Consider the following 25,304-nt stretch of genomic DNA (forward strand, 5'->3'; position numbering starts at 1 on the left):
TGGATGGGTTGCCATTTTCACCTCCAGAGAATCTTCTTGACCCAGAGATCAAACCCACCTCTCTTGCATCCCCTGCACTGGCAGGCAAATTCTTTACTACTGGTGCCACCTGGGAAGCTATCTATATTTTATGAGCATTTTAAATATATGTCAAAACAATGATACTCAGTTTATGGAAAATGTCACAATAGCCTAATTAATGAAACCAGTGCTTAGAGACAAGCTTATAAGCCAAATCAGACTTAAGTTTCTTGAGAAAAAGTCTGATTTCATTTTTTCAGTCTCAAACCTTTGTTAGTCACTCCTCCTCCCTTTTGAAATAATCCCTGTTCAGGGTGACTGAAAGGTTTTGCCACCTTGAAAGGCAATGCACCATAATTACATTCTCTTGGGTAAGAGATAAGACTTTTGTTTTTGGAAAGATAAATAATTAAGGAGAATCTATAGAAAATCAGATACTTTCTCAAGCAGATGGATTTCAGGAAAGAATAAAAAATGGAAACTGGAGATACAGAATTTGTTTGCATAGTATCTGCCTCCTAGAAACTTTTGCTGATCTTCCAGAAGTACCCAACTTTCCTCTCAGTTCAGTCGCTCAGTTGTCTCTGACTCTTTGCGACTCCATGGACTGCAGCACGCCAGGCATCCCTGTCCATCACCAACTCCCAGAGCCTGCTGAAACTCATGTCCACTGAGTCAGTGATGCCATCCAACCATCTCATCCTCTGATGTCATCTTCTCCTCCTGCCTTCAATCTTTCCCAGCATCAGGGTCACTTCTTTGCATCAGGTGGCCAAAGTATTGGAGCTACAGCTTCAGCATCAGTTCTTCCAATGAATATTCAGGACTGATTTCCTTTAGGATTGACTGGTTGGATCTCCGTGCAGTCCAAGGGACTCTCAAGTATTCTCCAACATCACAGTTCAAAAGCATCAATTCTTCGGCGCTCAGCATTCTTTATAGTACAACTCTCACAACCATACATGAATATTGGAAAAACAATAGCTTTGACTAGACGGACCTTTGGTGGCAAAGTAATGTCTCTGCTTTTTAATATGCTGTCTAGCTGGGCCATAGCTTTTCTTCCAAGGAGCAAGCGAATTTCAATCTCATGGCTGCAGTCACCATCTGCGGTGATTTTGGAGCCCAAGAAAATAAAGTCTGTCACTGCTTCTGTTGTTTCCCCATCTATTTGTCATGAAGTGATGTGACTGGATGCCATGACCTTAGTTTTTTGAATCTTGAGTTTTAAGCCAGCTTTTCCACTCTCCTCTTTCACTTTCAAGAGGCTCTTTAGTTCTTCTTCACTTTCTGCCATAAGGGTGGTATCATCTGCTTATCTGAGGTTATTGATATTTCTCCTGGGAATCTTGATTCCAGCTTGTGCTTCATCCACCCCAGCATTTTACACGATATACTTTGCATATAAATTAAATAAGCAGGGTGACAATATACAGTCTTGATGTACTCCTTTCCCATTCTGGAACCAGTCTGTTGTTCCATGTCTGGTCCTAACTGTTGCTTCTTGACCTGCACACAGATTTCTCAGGAGGCAGGTACCGTGTTCTGGTATTCCCATTTCTTTCAGAATTTTCCAGAGTTTGTTGTGAGCTACACAGTCAAGAGCTTTAGCATAATTAATACTGCAGAAGTAGATGTTTTTCTGGAATTCTCTTGCTTTTTCTATGATCCAACAGATGTTTGCAAATTGATCTTTGGTTCCTTTGCCTTTTCTAAATCCAGCTTGAACATCTGGAAGTTCACCGTTCACGTACTGTTGAAGCCTGGCTTGGAGAAATTGAGCATTACTATACTAGAGTGTGAGATGACTGCAATTGTGTGGTAGTTTGAACATTCTTTGGCATGTTTATGTAGGCCGGTTTGATTGAGAATAGTAGAAAATCACTTTCAGATGGCGTATCAGTGGTCTTGATTACCTAAGGTCCCACAGGGCATTTTAAAGACTTTTATCTTTTACTCTGAAACAACACTGTAGTTGTTCTTGTTGTTCAGTTGCTCAGTCATGCCCGACTCTTTGTGACCAGATGGACTGAAGCACACCAGGCTTCCCTGTCCCTGGGAATGTTGCTAACTTAAGTCCATTGAGTTGATAACGGTATCCAACCATCTCATCCTCTGTGGCCTCCGACTCTTCTGCCCTCAATCTTTCCCAGCATCAAGCTATTTTTCCAAAGAGTTGGTTCTATGAATCAGGTGGCCAAAGTATTGGGCATTTTGAGCATTACCTTGCTAGCATGTGAGATGAGCACAATTGTGTGGTAGTTTCAACATTCTTTGGCATTGCCCTTCTTTAGGATAGAAAGTGAAATCCTTTTCCAGTCCCGTGGCTACTGGTGAGTTTTCCAAATTTGCTGGCATGATTGCAGAACTTTAATAGTATCATCGTTTAGTATTCGAAACAGCTCAGCTGAAATTCCATTACCTCCACTAGCTTTGTTTGTAGTAATGCTTCGTAAGGCCAACTTGAGTTGACACTACAGGATGTCTGGCTTTAGGTGAGTGACCACACCATTGTGGTTATCTGGGTCATTAAGATCTTTTTTGTACAGTTCATCTGTATATTCTTGCCACCTCTGTTTCTTTGCATTATTCACTTAAGAAGGCTTTCTTTCTTGTCTCTCCTTGCTATTCTTCAGAACTCTGTATTCAGTTGGATATATCTTTTACTTTTGTCTTTCGCTTCTCTTAAAAAAAAAAAAAAATATATATATATATATATGTATACACACACACATATATATACACACAAATATATACATATATATATGTATATATTATTATATATATAGGCTCCACTGGGTCTTAGCTGTGGCATTTGGGCTCTAGTTCCCTAACCAGGAATCAAACCCATGCCTCCTGCATTGGGAGCTCAGAGTCTTAAGACAATGGGCCACCAGGGAAGTCTCTCACTTCTCTTTTCTCAGCTATTTGTAAGGCCTCCTCAGACAACAATTCTGCCTTGTTGCATTGCTTTTTCTTGGGGATGGTTTTTGTCACCATCTCCTGTACAATGTTACAAACCTACATCCATAGTTCTTCAGGCCCTCTAACAGATCTAATCACTCGAATCTGTCACGTCCACTGTATAATCATAAGGGACTTGATATAGGTTATACCTGAATGGCCTAGTGGTTTTCCCTACTTTCTTCAATTTAAGTCTGAATTTGGCAAAAAGGAGTTCATGATCTGAGCCACACTCAGCTCTGAATCTTGTTTTCACTGACTGTATAGAGTTTTTCCAACTTTGGCTGCAAAGAATATAACCAGTCTGATTTTGGTATTGACCATCTGGTGATGTCCATGTGGACAGTCGTCTCTTGTGTTTCTGGAAAAGGATGTTTGCTATGGCCAGTGTGTTCTCTTGGCAAAACTCTGTTAGTCTTTGCCCTACTTCATTTTGTACTCCACGGCCAAATTTGCCTTTTACTCCAGGTATCTCTTGACTTCCTACTTTTACCTTCCAGTTTCCTATGATAAAAAGGACATCTTTTTTGTGGTGTTAGTTCTGGAAGGTCTTGTAGGTCTTCAAAGAACCAGTCAACTTCAGCTTCTTCGGCATTAGTGGTTAGGGCATAGACTTAGATTACTATGATGTTGAATGGTTTGCCTTGGAAATGAACTGAGACCATTCTGTCGTTTTTGAGATTGCATCCAAGTACTACATCACAGATTCTTGTTGACTATGACGGCAACTCCTTTTCTTCTAAGGCATTCTTGCCACAGTAGTAGATATAATGGTCATCTCAGTTAAATTCACCCATTCCCAGTCATATTTAGTTCACTGATTCACTCTTGCCATCTCCTGTTAGACTACATCCTATTTACCTTGATTAATGAACCTAACATTCTATGTTTCTATACAATACTGCTCTTTACAACATCGGACTTACCACCAGACACATCCCACAGGGCATTTTAAAAACTTCTTTTACTCTGAGTGAAATGGTACTGTAGGGTTTTGGGGAAAAGAGTGATCTGGTCTCAGTGATACAAGATGATCATTTTAAGTGTTAAACAGAGAACAGACTGCAGAGCAGTGATGGAATCAGAGAGATTAGTTAAATGACTACTGTGGAAATAAAGGTAAGAGATGATATTAGTGACTTTAACCAGAGTGAGAAGTGATGAATAGTGACTAGGATTTCAGAGAGAGATCCAAGGCAAAGGTCCCTCGATTTTGCAACACAGTGGAGAAAAATCAAAGATCATATCAAGATTTTTAGTCTGAGCAGTTATAGAGTTGTGGGTTTGGAGTAGGCAAAGATCAGGAGTTCATATACGGACATTAAGTATGAGATGTTTAATTAGGTTTCCACAAGGACATGTTGAGTAGCTAGCTGGATATAGGAGACTGGAGTGTAGGGAAGAGGTCTGGGCTAAAGCTATAGATTTCGGATCAGCTATTATATAAAGATAAGAAGCAGGATGAGATGATCAATGGATAAAGAAGATCCTGTAAAAAGCTAAATGGCTTACCAACTAAGAGAAGAGAAGAGGAGGAACTAGAGACACAGAAGGAATACTCAGAAAGATTGAGAAAAACCAACAGTGTGTAATGTAATGGAGGTCAAGTAAAGAGAGTATATCACATGTTACTAGGTTTAGTAAGATAAGGATAGAGAAGTAATCATTGGCTTTAGCTACATGAGAGTCCCTGGAGACCATAAAAACATAGTTTTGGTAGAGCTGAGGGAGTGACAACCTAGCAGGAGTAGATTCAAGAAAAAAGGAATTGGAAATTACCAAAGTAGACAAGGAGTTCTGCTGCAAATGGGAGCAAAGAAATGGGCTTGCAGCCAAAGAAACAGGGGCAGGGGAGAGGTACTGGAGAAATCAAAAGCTTTCTTAAGACTGGATAAAGACATTTGCATGACGATGAGGATGATTCAGGAAAGAGAGCAAAATGATAGAGAAGAAAAGAGAACTGCTACAACAATGTTTTTGAGTAAGCCATAGCAGACAGAAAATATGATCTAGCTCACAAATGGAGGGATTGGTTACAACAAGTTTATCCAGTAACTGGTAGGAAGTATATGGGTATAGGGGTTGGTGGGTTGGGAAGACAGGGTCAGGGGAAGTCTCTGGCAGTTTTCTTCTGGTGCTTCAGTTTTCTCACTGATTGGAGTAGGATGCAAGATCATCAACTGAGGTTGAAAAAGAGGATATACTAGATGTCACAGGATAAAGGAGAAAGAAAGTATGGTCTAGATGAGTGGCAGAATAAACTAGGGAAATACATAGTATGACTCCTGGGCAGCATTAAAGGGTTCACTGTCACACATTTAAAGTAAAATTAGTCATCAAGATTGATGCTTTTTTTTCCCCTCTTAGAAACTTACAGTTACTAGGCCTGAGGTAAGAATAAGGAGAAAGAAGAGTCAGGCCAGTGATGGGTTTCATTATAAATGGATCCGACTATTTATTGGTAGACAGAATATTTTCAGGATTGTTGGAGGCAGCTTTACTCTAGAGGGAGTAAAGCTGAAAAGAGGTGGTAATCAGAGAATGAAATGTATAAAACTGTGATTGTGAGGTGGGCGTATGAATCGGTTCAGCAGCGGCAAAAGAAAAAACAAACAAAAAAGAAAACATCCATTAGAAATATTTTTAAAATATACCCTACATAATTCCCTAAAAGATTAATGAAAGTTTACAAAGGGGAGAAATAAGAAGTGATAAAGTACAGGGGTAAAAACATTAAAAATGTTACCAATAACATCCACCATGGATTTTAACAGCCCAAAACATAACCTAGTTGTTAATGTCCTAAGAGATCAAGTATTCCAAAGTCAGACCAGTATTCCAAAGTATTCCAAAGTCAGACCAGAGGAACTACTCCAGAGCATGAACTCTTGCACACAGTAAATAGTCAGTGAATTAAATGTTTGCTGCATAAGGATAAGGTAATCTGAGAAATAAAACAAGCAGTATTGAGTAGCAATCTTCACAAACCTATTAACCAACATTTTCAAATTAGAAAGGTTGATCAAAGTAATAAATTATCCATGTAGAACATCCACAAGCAATAAGTTATCCATGTAGAACATCCAAGTTAAACTAGATAAGACCAACTTCAACGACGTTTTTAAATCAGAAATGGTGGAGCCAGAATGTACCAAGTCTCAAATGGCAAAAAGGTGTATTTTTCCAGATGTAAATCCTAAGTAAAAAATAGTGAACCAAACCCTAACACATCTCAATCTGATAATTTACCAAATACACTAGAAAGAAGCTGCAGTTCAAGAGCCTCCTCCATAATCTAAAATTCTATCTATATACCAACCTTATTCAAAACTGTTTATAAAGTATCAATGCATGTGGAATAATTTACATCTAATTAATTTATGATTAAGAATTAATATTACGGGGAGAGATGCAATGACATTGAAAGAAGTTCCTTTTGAATTGCTTTAAATTTGAGGCTCTGAAAGCATTAACATCAAGGTTAAGAAAGGCTGGCAAGAATTCAAGGAAATAACACTTAGGTATTGCTGACGGTATTACGGAAATATTTTGGAAGCATTAAATTTAAAATATATTGACTCATGTGAAGAAAGAAGCTTATTCCATAAAAATAAAAGTGCCAAAATGTAACAAAGTATGTATAATAATGTTTATTACAACATTATGTGTAATGACAATACTGGAAACTTACTATGTAGTATATTATGCAGTTATAAATCACTATCAACTGACAATATTTTCCAGTTATTGAGAGAAAAGCAAGTATTAGAGTATTATGTTCACATGATTCTTTGTTTTATTTTTAAAGTATACTACCTTCACATACATGGATATTTATGTGCTCAACAAATGTTTACTAACATGCCAGGCATCATTTTGTGGTCCATACACTCTAGTGGTAGAGAGAGACAATCAAGTAAAATGCAGTATTTAGAATATTAGAACATGAAAATAAAGAAGGGAAGAAGAGTAGAAAGATGTGAAAGGGAGACTTAAACATGAGGCAACTTTGCAGAGTTCACAGTTTACACTGCACATACTGTAGCAAAGAAAAACCCATTCACGTTGATTAAGAAGAGACATGCACAACTGCACATATGCCTAAACGCTGTTTGACTTTGTAATCCACAGGCTTGCAGTGTAGTCCTAAATGTATTTCACGTAATGTATAAACAACAAAGGGATGAAACAAAAATTTTATTTAAAAACAGACATACATGTCTCAGCTAAAAAAAGGATGCTTTCTACAACTGTGTTTTTGTTTAGTTGCTAAGTCGTGTCCCGCTCCTTTGTGACCCCAAGGACTGTAGCCTTCTAGGCTCCTCTATCCATTGGATTTCCCAGGCAAGAATACTAGAGTGGCTTGCCATTTCCTTCTCCAGGGGATCTTCCTGACCCATGGATCAAATTTGTGTCCTTTGCATTGGCAGGAGGGTTCTTTACCACTGAGCCACCAAGGAAGCCCTTCTAAGATTTATAACAATGCAAAAAGAAATAATATCATTAAATCATACTTAGAGATTCTAACATTTAAAAATGAGAGAGTAATGCAAAAACAGGATATTGTAATACTGTAAGGAGGAAGCACTAAAACACAGGCTGACTTCAATTAAGGGGAGCAAGGAAACAAAGGAATTTAGAATAAAAAAGATTTAAATCCTATCCTAGATTAGGTAAGTTACTTCACATCCCATAGATTTAGTTTCTCCATCTGTAATATGAGGGTAATAATACTTTTATAGAGAAGACTGAAATAATTTATATTCTCTCATATAATTTGACCCTACATATTGCCTGGTATTTTAAACATTAAATAAATACTAGATGCAACTGGTCATATTTCACTAGCTGGTTATGCCTTGGTCATGTATGTCTTCCAAGTGCATTTGATATTTCTGATAAATTTGTTTGCAACAAATTACAAGGTCCAGGATCAATGTAGTCAGATTTGGATGAGGATTAAGAAAACATTAGTTGAGATAACTGAGCATTATAGAGGCTAGCCTCTCTTAACTTCCAGACAGGTAAAGTCATCATTACGGTGATTATAACAATCTGTTCTTAGGATATTATACTACTATAATAGTGTATTACAATATCCTGTAACAATCACTATAACAATCGTTACAGTGATTATAACAATGTGTTCATAGTCAATTAAAACCTCAAAGTGGCCAAGAAAAAGCTAATTTTTATTTGATCAGAACATAAAATAGAAAATTTTTTAAATTAAAAACCTTAATATTAAATATATTTTTCAGAAAATAGAGTACTTTCACATTGACTTTAGAAAAAAATGTTTAAAATAATTTTATTTTCTTCATGCGAGATGAAATATGCAACTTAACATATTAAGTATAAACAAAAAGAATGCACCTGACTCTAATGAAAAATATTCTAATATACAACTAACTTGTGAACAACATGGGCTTCAACATGGCCCATTTCATGTGAACTCCTTAAAATAAGTAAGTACTGCAATACTACACAAATTGCAGTTGGTTGAAATCCATGGACTTAAAAAAAAAAAAAGAAAGAAATCCATGGACTTGAAACTGCAGATATGTAGGGCCCAACTCTAAAGTTACACATGGATTTTCAACTGCATGGGGGAGTGGTCAGTGCTCCAGCCCCACTATCACTACATATTTTAAACTGCGTGTTAAACTTTATAGCATTTTTAACCTTTTTAAAAAAGATAAAACGTGGCAGAATATATATTCTATAATATTTAATACCAACCAATTCATTTCCTGCTATGATTACTATTCCTATAATATTACATTCTAGAGGACAGTTAGTGATAGAACAGAGAGTAAAGCAGCTGCTATGGGACTGTCCAAACTATACAATGTTTGGAGTATTTTACTCCCTGCAGGAATAATGGGGATGATGCTGTAGTATGCCTGAAAGAGATTTGGATGGGGGTTAACAGAACATTTGTTGAGATAACTGAGCCCTAGAGGCTAGGCTCTCTCAATTCCAGATCAATGCAATACCTTGTTTTTAACTAGAAAGAAAACTATTTTAATGATATAACAATATCTAAAATACTCATAATTCTACCAGTTGAGCCAAGCTTGGAGAGAAAACCATTACATAATTTAAAACAAAAGCAAAACAAAGCAAAAAACCACAGATTACAAATCAGGAGGAAGAAAAGCAGAAAGGAAAAAGTAGATAATATTTTTCATATGTAAAGGTTATCATATGGAAAGGTTACCTTTTCCAAGTCTAGCTCCTCTAATAGAATGCTGGCATTTTTGTTTGCTTCAGCAGCCTGTCTATCTTTGGCTTGTACTATTGATTCCATACAAAGGTGACACTTCTTCAGCATCTCCTAAAACAAAAAAATTAAGATGTTTCTAACCTCAAAATAATTAACATTTAGAGAGATTCCTGAAAACATGAAAATGGTAAATAAGGTACTCGAATGAACATAAGCAATAAAGATCAATAGTAGGGCAAAAAGGGTGCAAATAAAAACATAATTTAAATGGCATATTTTTAAAAATACATAAGCAAAGAGCCTCTACTGTTCTTCAAAATAATATCCATTTACTGGTTTTAAAATTATTTAGTCCTATAATTTTAAATATGAGAAATCATACTGCAAATAGAGCTGCAATAATCTGGTAGGTGGTTAACAGGCTAAAGGAAAAGGGCAATGTCAACAAAAGAAAATGGGTTTAAAAATTTTTTAAATACTTATTTGGCAAGAACTGTTCTCAAATACTTAGTTTCTGTAACTTCTTATGCTAGAATCATTCATAAAAAACAATATTTATAGACTTTTCTCTGATTTCATTTTCAGAACACACTTTTTGACAGGAAAGGGATATTTCCATACTAAGATAAAGTCTTATTTTCAATCTCTGTCCCCCCACATAGAGACCAATGATATCTAGGAATACTAATTCTCATGAAAAAAATCTAGAGGCAGGCAAGACAGTGGATTAGCTATGTTAAATCAAAAATTAATGAGAAAAGTTGCTGTCATGTAATAACTGAGAAAATGAAAGACATTTTTACATTTTTCAGAGGCATGTCTTCGGATTTCATTCCAATATTTTGATTTCAATTAGAATTCTAAAGGGATTTATTTTATGTTCTCTACTTTTGCTGCAAAAAATCCTAGCAAATTCATTCTTAACCTGACAGTCTGATTTTTATATTATGTTGAACATATTAAGAGTTTTCTTGACCATAAGTAAAAGTACTATGCTAATTTTTATTTAAGAATAAAAAAAATTCACGGACTTGTTCCTCTCAGAAGAGTTATCAGTCTGGATAGATTATATCACTAAAGAATAGTAACAATAATTTGCCTTAGGTTGTTTATTATCAACATTAAAATTAAATTAGCTTAAGTACTATCTAAAAAGCTAAAGTAATTCTATCATAGAAAATGTTTTATTACTTCAAAGGTAAGTAAATAATCCGAAGAGTTTCTTAAATAGCATACTTCATTCCCAAATACTACATAAATGAAAATAGTTATATGCCACACATTATTGCTCAAACTAAGGCTTATTTTCTTAATGTGGAATGTACAAATATATAAAAGCCAAATGGGATCCCAAGTTCATAGAGTGGGGATGAATTTAATCAGTGTATTACCTTATCAGTGATCGTTGCTATGTATCTCATACATTCAGAGTCTGATGGAAACTGATTGACTTCTTTGACTAAGTAGCGCACCACTTTCACATGACCCTAAAAAACAAATATCAATGTCAGACTGAAAACAAACTCTATCAGAATTCAGTAAATCTAGTCTGTCTGAACAATAATTTCATTGACATTAGTGCCACAAAATAAAGAGTTAAGTTGGCTAGTATTGGCATTTCAAATAAAAAAGTGGAGTAGGAAATGGCAACCCACTCCTGTATTCTTGCCTAGAAAATTCCATGGACAGAGGAGCCAGGCGGGCTACATACAGTCCATGGGGTCGCAAAGGGTAGGACATGACTGAGCAACTGAGCACACAAACAGAAAAAAAGACAGGCTTCGGTTTTAATGAATTAGATAAATCTACACTGTTCATTTTCATTCCAACTCCTGAAAAGATACAGAATAATTTGAGCTAAAATTCTAGTCAGTCAGTGTTAGTCTAAACCATTCTGAATTTTAAAAAAGATAACCAAAAGTCAGTATGAAGAAATACATATGTGTGAAAGAAAAACCTCACCATCCCCCCTGCCCCAGCTAACTCATTAGAACTTAGCATCCTATTTCAATTTTAAACATCAAAAGAGTAGAAATAACAATTTTGTTCTTTTTTTCAGATAAAAACTGAGTGGACAGTACTGTACTAGGTAATGCAAAGGAAATAAGACATACTTGGCAAAGGAAATAAGATACACTTGCCTAAAGCTTGAATGATGGTTATATTATTTACTGTTGATAATATTCACTATGTTAAAAATCTTTAGACCCTATTCAAGAGACTCTCTTACTTTCTCTAATCTATACTATTACTGACACAACACCTCTAAACAGACAGATAAACATATGTTTATAGTCAGTACATTTCTTCTGTTGCCTTTATTTTTTTCCTTCTCATCTACATCTTTTAAAATTACCCATATCTTTTAACCAAACAGACATTTCTCCAAAGAAGACATACAGATGGCTAATAAACACATGAAAAGATGCTCAACATTACTCACTATTTGAGAAATGCAAATCAAAACTACAAAGAGGTATCATCTCACACAGGTCAGAATGGCCACCATCAAAAAGTCTACAAACAATAAATGCTGGAGAGGGTGTGGAGAAAAAGGAACCCTCTTACACTGTTGGTGGAAATGCAAACTGGTACAGCCACCATGGAGAACAGTGTGGAGATTCCTTAAAAAACTGGAAATAGAACTGCCATATGACCCAGCAATTCCACTGCTGAGCATACACACCGAGGAAACCAGACTTGAAAGAGACACATGTACCCCAGTGTTCACTGCAGCACTGTTTACAATAGCTAAGACATGGAAGCAACATAGATGTCCATTGGCAGACGAAGTATAAGGAAGTTGTGGTAACATACAGAATGGAATATTACTCAGCTATAAAAAAGAATACATTTGAGTCAGTTCTAATGAGGTGGATGAAACTGGAGCCTATTATACACAGTGAAGCAAGCCAGAAAGAGAAACACCAATACAGTATATTAATGCATATAATGGGATTTAGAAAGACAGTAACGACTACCCTATATGCAAGACAGCAAAAGAGACACAGATATAAAGAACAAACTTTTAGACTATGTGGGAGAAAGCAAGGGTGGGATGATTTGAGAGAATAGCACTGAAACATGTATATTACCATATGTAAAATAGATGACTAGTCAAGTTCAATGCATGAAGCTGGGCACTCAAAGCCGGTACTCTAAGACAACACAGAAGGATGGGGTGGGGAGGCAGGTGGGAGAGGGATTCAGGAGGGAGAGGGATTCAGGATGGGGGGACATGTGCACCCATGTCTGATTCATGTTGATGTATGGCAAAAACCACCACAATACTGTAAAGTAATTATCCTCCAATTAAAATTAATTAATTAATTTAAAAAAACTACCTGTATCTTTTAATGAATACCTTAAATGGCATTCGCACCTTTGCTTGATGCCTCACTAACACTTCTACAGTATTTAAAAATATTTATATGGGACAATTCAGTTACCTAATTTTGTGTGTGGATCTCTGATTATTACACTTTGTACAAAATGCAACACTTGGAATCTGTACAACTGTACACAGTAGGTAGTAAGAAAATAAGTAATGAAATGAATAACGAAAGCGTATAAAAGATAAGTGCCCTTCTTAAGGAGCTAAGTCTATTTGCAAACGAGGTATATGCATGTTATATGTTAAGGTAATAACAATATGTTTGTCAAAATAAATGATAAAGGTAATAGGCAAATTGTAGAATTTCTATAATCTTTAAGAGATAAGGTATTTCAATGTGAGCTCAAATGGAATGGGAAGACTTTCTGTAGATGGGGAGATTTACACTGCACCCAAGAAATGGGTAATTTTAGAAAATTAAGGAAGGACATGGGCATTCCTGAGATGAGAACAAAGGTGATATGAGAGACAGTGACAGAAAACAGACCAAGCAAGTAGAAAATCACATGAGGGACTCAGTGGGAGATGAGCTCAAAGGGCACTCGACTGGTCTCTGAGTAACAAAGATTCGATTTCAGAGGATTACAGAGACTGGTGAAACAGGAAGTTTCTTGAAGAGGATACTAACAGAGTGAAATGGTTAGGAAGATAAACTTGATATGCTAGCTTGCTTGAAGAGGGAGCTAGTCACTGAGAATAAGTATGATTAGCGAGGAAAAAAAATTCAGTGGGAAGGTAGCCTGGAACACCCAGGGAAGAGATGGTATAAAGAACAAGAGAAATTAAAAAGAAAAAAAAAGGAAAAGATGATTTTTTTAAAAACAACTTTTCAATACAACAAAATAATTTGGAATCTGTAAGAGATTTTACCTATGGAACGAGAAAACTCAAAACTATAATCCCTGGAATAATAAACTGGCTTTCCAAATAACAAATCAGACCTGCATTTAGGAGATCAACCAAATCATTAAATCAAGTAACTTATATACAGTTCTATGCTATGCACTACAGAAAGTTTCAATTTCACAAAATTTATTTCTACTTTTCTGAAGGTTTCAAATATTGGCAGCTGAATTTTCATTTTTCTCCCTAGAAATTAACGTGAATAATTAAAATCAATTTAAGTTAAATTTTTCTCTGTGTGCTAATACAAGAAAACAGTCATCCATAAATAAGTAATTAATTACTTAGCTGGATTCATATTTTGCAAAAGAGTAAGACTGCAACTAGATTTTGAAAATTCTACATAGAACAATTTTTAAAAGTTTACTTAGCTTTGACATCCAATATAGATACTATTGATAGCTTTTCTGGGATACCAATTATCTAATTTTCAATGTTACTGTCAGAGTGATTATTTGCTTATTATCTTACTTTTTTTTACCTTTGCTGTTAGCTCCTAAAATGAGGGTCTTTAGTGATAATTAAATTATGAACTTCCTAGTCTAAGTGAAAAACATCCAAGTGGATGAGAAGGAAAGACCTCTACCTTTCTAAATGCCGCCATAAGAGGAGTTATCTTGCGGTTGTCGGCTGCATCCACATCTGCACCTGCTTGCACCAGTAACTGAACCACGTCAAGGTGTCCGCCATTTGCTGCCAGCCACAATGGAGTGTTCCCCTTCTTGTTACGTACATCAATATGAGCTCCCCTAAATGAATGACGCAAATATCACTTTCAAATGAAACGACACAAATAATAATAAAAATCAACTATTAACTTGTGAAAACATTCTTTAAAGGAAAAAAATTATTTAAAAATACACAGGACTAAAATGTATTTCTCTCAAAACTACATTACAAAGAACTTCCATTCATCAAATTAAAAGCCACTAAATCAAAATTAACAGTACAATAACTGCTTTTCTTATTTTAAATTAAAAATAATTCATTCTTTGTGCATAATTCTGATTTCAAATCCTAAGACAATGTAAAAATTTTTTAGAGAAATAAGAAGATACATCCTGTTAATATCATAATATACTAAACAGTATCCTAGAGCACAAACAGTACCCTATGAGGTGATTATATCTTTCAGATTACTTGTATTCATGTATTTATATTACGTGGTTTTGGAAAAGAATGAATCCTAAAATAACATGAAGGTTTAGCAGTCAGTGGGCACCATGGTGAATAAGACTCATGGCAAATAACAGTAGTTGATAGTAGCTACTACTAAATACTACTATTAGGACACCATGCCAGAGTCTTTAAGAAGGTTAAAGTAGAAATCCAATTTAGCAGACAAGCAACTCTGAAAGACTGGCAGGCAACCTCTAAGTGACATAAAATAAAAAACATTAGGGACTCTATCTTATATCTTGAACAGTTCCATACTGCACTTAAAAGTCCTAATTACCATAAAGAACAAGAAAATCAATGGTGAGGCCTAGATTATTGCCAGGCTTACACGAATTAGGGTGACATCTCTGCAAAACTATGTGGGAGATGGGACTATGGCTGACAACAGCTTGTTATAGTACCTCAAAAGTGCATACCCAGACAAGAAAGGAAGTAAAGTATTTCTAGGTTGCACTGAAAAAAATCAATGCGGCATAGCTCTGGATGGGTGGAAAATAACATAGGTAGGTTTAAAAAATTAAAAAAAAAAATACACTGTTAATAGAAGTAATCACATCTGATTTTTAAATAGTACAATTTGCATAGAGAATAGTAATCACTTGTAACCCCATATCACATGTGGAGTATGGTCACATCATACCTGCCAATGAGAAGCTCACAGAATTTATAATGCCCTTTATCTGCTGCTATGGTTAAAGCTGTATCTCTCGAGGAGGGCACTGGAGGGGCATTAACATCAGCACCTTTGTCCAAAAGAACTCGGCCCACCTCTGCATAACCACCAGAGGCAGCTTCCATTAGTGGTGTGAGGCCAGTCTAGGTTTCGTGAAAAATAAAAAACAACACATAAGAGACTACAAAGTACCAAAATGTTTAACAATAATAATTTGGGGGAACAATATGATATAGCTGTTACAAAAATTCACATCTAAATTTCAACACTGACACTACTAACCTCTCTCAGTTACAGTGACATCTACTGAGAGCAGATGATTCTGCCTAATGTCAATTTGTGGGGGGAAAAAACGATGAAAGTACTTGGCATATGAAAGTGAAAGTGTCAGTCACTTAGTCATGTCCAACTTTTTGTGACCCTATGGACTGTAACCTGCCGGGCTCCTCTGTCCATGGGATTCTCCAGGCAAGAATACTGGAAGGGGTTGCCATTTCCTCCTCATAGGATCCTCACGACCCAGGAACTGAACCTCGTCTCCTGCACTGCAGGTAGATTCTTTAACGCTGAGCCACCGGGGAAGCTCTGTTCCCTCTCTTTTCTTTCATGATAGTATCTAGTTTTTAGCTGACAACCCTAATGTCATTATTACCTACAAAAATCTACTGCTGGGACTTCCCTGGTGGCCCAGTGCTTAAGAATCCACCTTCTAATGCAGGGAACGTGGGTTCGCTCTTTGATCAGGGAACTAAGATGCCATATGCTGCAGGACAACTAGGTCCATGGGCCACAACTAGAGAGAAGCCCACATGTGCAATGAAGATTCCTGCATGTCCACAAAAAGTATTCCACGTGCCACAGATACACCTTTCACAGCCAAAAACAAATAAATTAAAAAAAAAGAAGAAGAAAGCACTGTCTCTCTCGAAGATTAAAAAAAAAAATTTGCTAAGGTATTTTAATGAGGTGATGCTTAACCGAGTCATACAGAGTGGTTTTTGTTTAAATATATAAATATATATGTAAGAGATGACTATTACTATAAAGTACTAGAATTATAATAAGCATATTGCTAGTATATACCTTAAATGTCAAAGAAATAAACCCATAGGCTAATCTCAGACTTCTTCTTACCTTAGCTCTGTGTTCCACATTTGCTTTTCTATCAAGCAGAAGACTAACCACTTCGGTTCTTCCTTGGAAGCAGGCTAAGGTAAGGGCAGTGTTCCGATTGGTTTCTATTTGAGCATTAATGTCAGAGCCCATGTCTAACAGGAGCTTAACGGCAGCTGTGTGCCCATTCATAGCTGCTAACATCAGAGGAGAAATGCCCAATTTGCTACCAGTTCTGGGGGTGGAAGTATGGGAAGAACAGAAGGAAAAATACACATTTTTAAATGTCCTGGAAAAATTGAATGATAATACAGAATTCTATCTCATGATTGAAGATTAAGATTCTTTATTCTGTAGACTTATTTAAGAACACACTTCAAATCCTTTACTACCCAGAACCAGAATACTTTCTGTACAATGACTTGGACTAAAAACAAATTAACTCATTATTAAAGTGAAGTTACTCAATTCCGTAAGAAATAGAGTAAGTGATAATTTTTTCAAGTTGTATGTTAATAATTTTAAACACTTAAATCTGAATTCTAAATTTGTAATGTAGGCATTTCCTAAATATGGCATTAAAGATGTGTTGTTCTACAAGTATCTTTAATATAACACTCTTAAGGGACTTGGAGAGAGAGACTAAAACTTACCTAGAATTAATCTCAGCTCCTGCATTTAGTAATATTTTGATAATGTTCACATAGCCACCAGAAGCAGCCAGGCTTAGAGGTGTGTAATCAGAAACATTCCTGTGCTCTTTATTTGCCCCTCGAGCTAACAACAGCTCCACCACCTGGAAAAAGAAAAGGGAAAAAATCGTTTTCTTCTTATGGCGAGACAATTTGCAAGGTGTATATTTATGATTTCTCTTTTTTTCTGGTATATTGTCTATAATAAAAGAAAGGGAAAGTCCTTTCATCCTTTGCACAAAATCAGTCTCAAATGAAAAGCAAAAGGTCTTAGAAGTCAACAAAGGGATAAGTAAAATCCATTTTGCAATCTGTTGAAACGACAGTATTTTCATTGAAAGATCTATACTTTATGCGTTCTGTAGAAGATTTTTTCATTTGTACATGTAAATGTCCTTAAAAACTAAATGTAAAAAAATTTTTGGAATAAAGCTAATACTTATTTTTCCCCAACATTTTACTACAAAAATATTTTCAAGCACATGGAAAACTTGAAAAAAATTACATATACTCATCACCTAGATTCTACTATTAATATTCTACCATGCTTACTTTTCTATCACAGTTACTTGTCTGTCCATCATTGATGCATTTTGTTTCTAAGTAAGGTGTAGACACCTGCAATTTCCCTTAAATACATCAGCAAGAATACAATTAACTAACCTCTTTTCTCAGGTTTTTTTTTTTTTTAGGTGAAATCTGTAACTATTTTTTTCTTTTTGTAACTTTAAATAAACGCACAAAACTTAAACTGTATATTCACCGGGTATTGACAAATGGATAAAACTCATTTAAATCTGCTATTTTTTCCACTTTATTTATTTTTTTAATTGAAGGATAATTGCTTTACAGAATTTTGTGGTTTTCTGTCAAACATCAACAAGAATCAGCCATAGGTATATCCATGTCCCTTCCCTCCTGAATCTTCCTCCCATTTGTTATTTATTCATGTTCCTTCCCAGTCAATTCTACCCACAGGCTAGTTTCATTTACCATAGATCTTCATATAAATGAATCACACAGTGTTTGAGAGGAATTTGTATGTATTGTGCAGCATTCCAATAAGTGAATACACTAGTTTATCTATTCTATTGATGAACATCACTACTGTTTCTAGTTTTGGCAATTCGGCAAAATTTAGTACTGTCGATCTTTAATTTAGCTATTCTAGTAGATGTGATATCTCACTGGGTCTTAATTTACAGTCCTTGATAGTTGAGAATATTAGCATTTACTTAAGTGTCATTCAGGGGTCTTTTAGTTTATTATACCATTTTTTTGTCTTTTTGTTTTTTAAGTTCACATTCTTAACCACTTTCTTTTTAAATTTTATTTTTTATTGAAGCATGGTTGATTACCAGGTGTTAGTTTCAGGTGCACAGGAAAGTAATTCAGTTATGTGTACACGTATATACTAGATACACATGTATTCAGTTATACACATATACAATTCTTTCTTTTTCAAATTCTTTTCCCTTATAGGTTATTCTAAAATTTTGAGTATAGTCCCCTGTGCTACATAGTAGATCCCTGTTGGTCATCTATTCCATGCATAGTAGTGAGGATATGTTAATTCCTAACTTGTGTTTTATTCATCAGCTACTCCCTTCCCCTATGGTGTGTGCGTGTGTGTGTTGTGTGCATGCGCGCTCAGTCTCTCAGCCCGTGTGTGTGTGTGCACACATGTGTGTATGCGTGTGTGTGTGCGTGTGTGTGCGCACGCACGCTCAGTCTCTCAGCCCTTAGGGCTGCAAAGAGCCATATAAGACTGAGTGGCTGAGCACACACACACACAGATCAAGTACTTCCAATGAAGTTTAAACTGAGATATATAGATCTGCTGGGAAGCTCTTCAAATCACATAGTGATCGAAAATTTCAGTTAAGTCACAATTTTATTCATTATATTTCAAGAACAGAACATTTGCAATTCTGACTGGTAGAATCACCTCCACTGAGGAATACATAAGATAATGAGAATGGTGAAATAAAAGAAAAAGAGAATGACCTAGAGTGCTTCCTAAATATAAGATTCAACAATTCCCTGTTGAAAAGTTATCAATCCAAAGAGACAGCACACCTGGTGAATACAACAGGATTTAAAAAATGGATTTAAAATGAGGTTATCCAACTGATTATTAAATGCCCAAAGAAGGCACACAAGTGAGTAAATTTATAAGTTCTTCAGTCCACACCTAAGCACACCAGCTGTTCTAGCTAAAAAAAGCTAAAAGATTATATAATATTACCTAAGAACCTTCAGAGTTAAGAAGGGTTGGGGAACAATTAAAAGATAAAATTACTCAAAACAACAAAAAATTGAACACTCTTAATTCCCTACTAATCTTATATGTAGACAGCAACAGAGGCTGAGCTTAAGTACTTTTCATACTAAGTACTCTGGGAGAGGAAAAGATGAATGAATATAGGCCCTGCTTATGGGAAGCTTGCTGACTTGATTTGGGATGTCTTAATCATTCTATTAGTCTGAATGCAGTATAGAAGATTTCCATGGCAGTTAGTACTTTTAGATGAGTAGGATAATATACAATGTATGCTTTTTTTGGCAAGACAGCTTATGCTAACATTAATTCTTATCCTTAAAAAAAAAAATTCTTATCCTTTCACAAAAAGCTAATAGTTTCATTACTGTGATAAATCTTAATGTCTGTCCACTATTCCTACAAAATCATATAAATTAAACCATATATTTGTTAAATGGAAGAAGGAAAAGAAATTATACTTGGGGACAACAATACCTCCTGTCTTCCCCCAGAACAAGCCAAAGATAGTGGTGTATCCTTGGTTCTTTCTGACTGGGCTTCAATGTCTGCACCGTTGTCCAGCAATATTTCAACAACACCAACATGACCAGCTGTAGCAGCCAATATGAGTGGAGTAAAACCTGAAGTAAAATAAAGATCTTAGCTAAGCAAAGAAACAGTGCTATTTTCTATTCCATCTAAGCATCAATATAGGACCACAAGTAGTAGATACAAACTCAGAAGAAAGTTAATGAACTTTTCTTGTCTACCTTTCTTGTCTCGGTGCTCAATACTAGCTCCTCTTTCTAGCAGAGTTTGTACCAGCTCCTCGTGACCACCAGCACAGGCAAGCGTCAGCGCTGTGTCATGATTACTCTCAGTCTGTAAAAAATTAATTATTGGTTAGTTCATCAGACAGTTAAAAAATGTTAACATCAATTGCATAATATGTACATATACCAAATACACACCCACACATATACCACTCGACCGTATCAAATAACTGGATAGTAAATCTTTTTCTCCCCATTAGCAGGTAATTTGTGATTTTTTTAAAAATAAAGACTAATATTTGAACTTTATGGGCAATTCTTAAAGCAAGCAAGAAAAAAGGTATGATTTTCTAACCATATGCTATTTTCAGCTACATGTTTTAAGAAATACTACTGTGGATCCACTTTCTCTTCTACACACAAATGGAGTAGCACAGACAAGATTTATTTTCTCATTCCAAACAAAAAAGGAAGGTTATTGAAATGATAGGCAATACATGACACTGATCACTGCAGACAGAAATGATTAACTTATTGTATTGCCTGGAGAGTTTCCAGGCTAAAGTGAAGGAAAAGGATACCCAATTCCAGTCTCTCTGGAATTGAAAAAGAGTTTGGAGAAGTGAAGGTAGATAGAATTCATGGGGCAGACTACTGGGGAGGAAGATGCTACATTCAGACGGTTCTCCAGAGATCCACAGAGGGCTCCCCTAGAGTCTTCAGCTGAGCTCTGATCAGCACATGTGCATAAGGAAAATTATTGGAGGTCAGGGAAAGACCACGAGAAGGGGCTGAACACCACCAAAAGGTTAAACAGGACTGGGAATGGTTTGATTCCCACAGCAGAGCAGAAAGACCCTCAAAACACACAGAATATCAAGAAGAATCCTCAGCCATTGGGCCAAATTAGCTACTCTGGACTCAACTAAGAAAGCTGAAAAACAAGTCTTGAAATGAAAACACTATTTTCAAGTAACTGCATTCAAGGAACAAAGCCCATAAAAAGTCAAAGGAACAAAAAATATACATAAGATACAGAGTACTTTGAAACACAAAGACCTGTAATTGAGACATGATGACACTGTTAATATACAGTTTACTTCTGACTTCTACCAATGATAGGGACAAATATTGGATTTACCAGTGGTCACACTCTATCATGGCTTAAATACTTATTTAGTGAGTTAAGTCCTCATGTTTTTATTACTCTAAGCCGGCGCTATACAAAAAAAATGTATATACTATACATTTGTATATGCTATACAAAAAAAACACTAGCCAAATGTGGCTATTAGTACTTGAAATATAGCTACAATGACTGAGGAATTGAATTTTAAATTTTATTTAATTTTAACTTAAAAAACTGATAATTTGGTTATTAGAAAGCTTTTCTCTATGTCTGGGGCAAATTAAATAATGATACCTACTTTTTCAGTCACTTAATCAAGTCTAAATGCAAATCAAGTATTTCCAATGAAGTTACACTGAGATATATATTTAAAAATAGAGTGGCAAGCCACCTGGATTTGCCCAGTATGGAGGAGGTTTCTGGGATGAGAGGCTTTTGGTGCTAAAGTCAGGAAAGTTTATGACTTATGATTTGACCACTCTAACCTGTAAGTATAACATGCACACTAAATTTTGAAGACTTCAGTATGAAGTAACAATGTAAAATAGCTCAGTAACTTTTTAGTATTGATTATATGTTTAAACAATATTATGGATATATTATGTGAAATATAGCCTTAAAATTAATTCCTATTTCTTTTTGCTTTTTTTAAATGTGGCTACCAGAAAATGTGCAATTATGTATCTATCACCCTCATGGGACTATCTATTCCTGGAAGGAAATGAATATGTCTTACTTATGCTTGCATTCTCTACCTTAGCGATGTCTTGACTAGGAAACAATAGATGAGAATTAAGTTGAACAAATGACAGTAGCTATAAGGGTAATAGAATCAAAGATTACCGCTAATTAAAATAAGACTACATATATGATATATATATATTATGTCATATAATAAATGCAAAAAGGACTGGCATAATCTCCCACAAGTTCAGTAACTCTAAAAACCAAGCTCCATTATAAAAAACTGAGTAACAACACACAAAAGGAAAAAATAGAATCAAGAAATAAGAAAAAGCCCACTAGTCAGGGATGAAGAGGCAGACTGCAAAAGCTGCTCTGCAGAAGAAGCTGGCAGAGAGCAGAGCTACTGACTGCAGAGATCAGGGATGGACTGGCCCCAAGGGAGAGATGCCCCAACTGAATGGAGGAGGGCATGAATACTTAAATGAGTGACAGCTGTAACTGTGTTATAGTATTTGATCTTCATTTCAGGTTTATAAGGAAGCAATTATTATGTCTGACTTTAGAGAAATGGAGACAAGTGTCAGAGAAATAACCTAATGGTCACACATGCTAATGAGTGATAAAGTCTGGTGTAAAAAACCAAGAGGATCTTGGGTAACAAAATGCTGCTTACCCTACAACATCACAGCGCAGCCCTAAGGCACAGCCAACTGAGGGAAGCATAATATTAAGTCTATCTGTATTAGGCACTCTCTATGTTAGTGTGCAGACTATTAGTAGACGAGTCATCTTTATGATGAAGAGTCAACTTTACCAAGTTTGTAAGTTTTCTAAAAGTTTTCTGGGGGTTAAAGAGTAATTTAGGAAACCAGTATCACTCTTAATAGAGAATGAAGAGACAAAGTTTCAAAAAGGTAAGCATGAAAAATTTTAGAGAAATCAGTAAAACTGGGGTTTTTTCCACATTATAAAATATCAATTCAGTTGACATTTATTAAGCACCTTTTACAGTCAAAGTACTCTGCAAGGAACTCCAGGGCTGACAAAGGTAAAAGAGTCTTTGCTTACTAGAAGTTTACAGGTACTGTACAAAGGAAATTTAGGTTCAAACTAAGAGAGAAATATGAATAATTTATGAGTTGGAGGAAAAAATATTTAAAGCTGAGGAGGGTGGTTGGTTAGTCAAATTCTTTGGGGAACTTAAAAGTAGGTAACTTCACTATATTTCTGCATTAAGGGTAAATTAAAGCAGCTAGTACTTTACAACAACTTATTAGAACAATAAGGAACAAACTTAAAGAACCTGAAATGAGACTTTCATCCCCTCAAAAACATACCTATGCATTCCCAAAATAGTAAGAAATATCCTGATTTGCAATACATCAAGAAACAATTTAACTAAAGTAGGAATTTGGGTTAAAATTAACTACGGACAATATATCAAAAAAGCGTTTTTGAAATTTTTAATCTAGGAAATGAAATACAGGCGATGATTTTCTAGAAGGTAAAGTAACACTGAATTTACATTATACTGGTTACTAAGTCACATTCTTGGTCATATATCGAAGAGAAATCTGGAAAGAAGAGCTTTGTTAAGAGCTTTCCAGGTTTATATTCTAAAGAAAATTTTTAGTTAGCTCACAATATCATGAAATATACCATTGTGTATCATAGTATGTTGTCATGATGATTCAGGCTTACCAGGAATGATCACTCAATTTTATAAGAGGAAAAAAAAAAAAAACAACAAGGAAGAATCATAAGACAAATGCAATATCAAAGGAAAAGGCAACTTTTAATGAATTGGAATGTAATTGAAAAAATATATCTGAACTATAAAAAAAAGAAACTTATTAAATTACTTTGAAAACTGCTAGAATTTAAAGAGATGAACACTTATAGACCTCCACAATCCCAAACATCTCATTCTCTAACCAAGTCAGGGGTCATATATAAGATTAAAAAGGAGAGCACTTTAGGGCATTCAATAAATGAGACAAGTCAGTAAGATAGTAACAATCCACTTAAAACACTTCATATAAACAAGTAGAATAGGTGCATTTTAATGCACAATGCTTTAATGGCAGAGGATTACATATTACTATCAATTCATTTTATTCTGGTCTCCTTAATTTCTCTCATTAAATCATGATGAAACTATTTTCCATGTTGCAAAGACAGAAAAAGAGAAGTACCAAATGATGTTTATACCACTAAAGGTAAAACATAGTTTTACAATTTCAGTGTTGATATGTATTTACCTTCTTTAAAATATAAGAGATATATGCCAATTATTAAAAACAGGAGAAAAGTCAAAATTACATTAGAAAGTTTTTACTTTTTCCATTTTTGATATGTACTGCAGTAAGTTACTCCATGTTTAAGGAAAGCCTTTAGAAATTTGAGTAAAAAGTGTCAAGTAGTTTAGAACTGGAACACAAGTTCAGTTCATGCCAGAACACAGGTTTTAGAACTCATGAACAGAACAACTAATTCTTTCTCACTTTTAGTGTCTAGTAAAGTTAATTAAAATTTAATACAATAATATATAGAAAATATTTAATTAATTCAGGGCATTCAACTCTGTCAACTGTATTTACTGTTTCATATAAAACCATAGTTCTTAAAAATCTCTATATGATTCCTATCTACATGTTTCTGTATCTAGAGTATCCAGGTATAAGTTTTATTATATCACTTAAGCAAAATTAAAATAGAGAGCAGAGCTATGTTATCAGAATACATAGTAAAACAGTCCCAAATAATCACTTCAAACCATCACTTATTGTTGTTTGCGAAAATAAATTCTGGTACCAGCAGTATGTGGTATTAGTAATCTTAAAAGTCTGGAAAATATCCAAACAATTCAATAAAACCGTTACATGAGAGGCGAAGAACCTGTGGCACACACACCAATGGTGATTTCTAGTTACAGAACATAAGATTTGAGGAATCTTATAAAGAATGCAAACTTGTTATCTTTAGCACTCTTTAAGGGCCAGAAATTAAACAGAACAACTAAGCCTGTGTGCCTATAGACAATGCTCTGCAACAAGGGAAGCAACCACAATGAGAAGCCCACACACTGCAAGAGCTGACCCCAATCACTCCAACTAGAGAAAGGCTGAGTACAGCAATGAAGACCAAGCATAACAAAAAATAAATAAATGAATAAATAAAATCAAATATTAGTTCCCAACTATAATGATCAACTAAACAACCATTTTCCAAGAATCATTATTATTTTGAAAGGAGGTGTGTCTGTGTGTGTGTGTCAGTCACTC

The 25,304-nt window shown here is 35.2% G+C and overlaps 1 protein-coding gene across 11 annotated transcripts in view; it reads right to left on the bottom strand.

Annotated features, from left to right (window-relative positions):
• The window catches only part of ANKRD17 (ankyrin repeat domain 17), a 161,609-nt gene that overhangs the window by 27,659 nt on the left and 108,646 nt on the right, over positions 1-25,304 (bottom strand). For all 11 annotated transcript variants that reach the window (XM_043447813.1, XM_043447806.1, XM_043447805.1 and 8 more), the window contains 8 exons: positions 20,202-20,313; positions 19,927-20,072; positions 17,130-17,272; positions 16,498-16,711; positions 15,331-15,506; positions 14,098-14,260; positions 10,606-10,701; positions 9,209-9,325 (listed from right to left, as the gene is read on the bottom strand). In XM_043447813.1, the coding sequence (XP_043303748.1) occupies positions 9,209-9,325; positions 10,606-10,701; positions 14,098-14,260; positions 15,331-15,506; positions 16,498-16,711; positions 17,130-17,272; positions 19,927-20,072; positions 20,202-20,313 (1,167 nt within the window). The remainder of the gene's footprint in view (positions 1-9,208; positions 9,326-10,605; positions 10,702-14,097; positions 14,261-15,330; positions 15,507-16,497; positions 16,712-17,129; positions 17,273-19,926; positions 20,073-20,201; positions 20,314-25,304) is intronic.

Source organism: Cervus canadensis, chromosome 26, assembly GCF_019320065.1.
Source record: "Cervus canadensis isolate Bull #8, Minnesota chromosome 26, ASM1932006v1, whole genome shotgun sequence".
Taxonomy (NCBI): domain Eukaryota; kingdom Metazoa; phylum Chordata; class Mammalia; order Artiodactyla; family Cervidae; genus Cervus; species Cervus canadensis.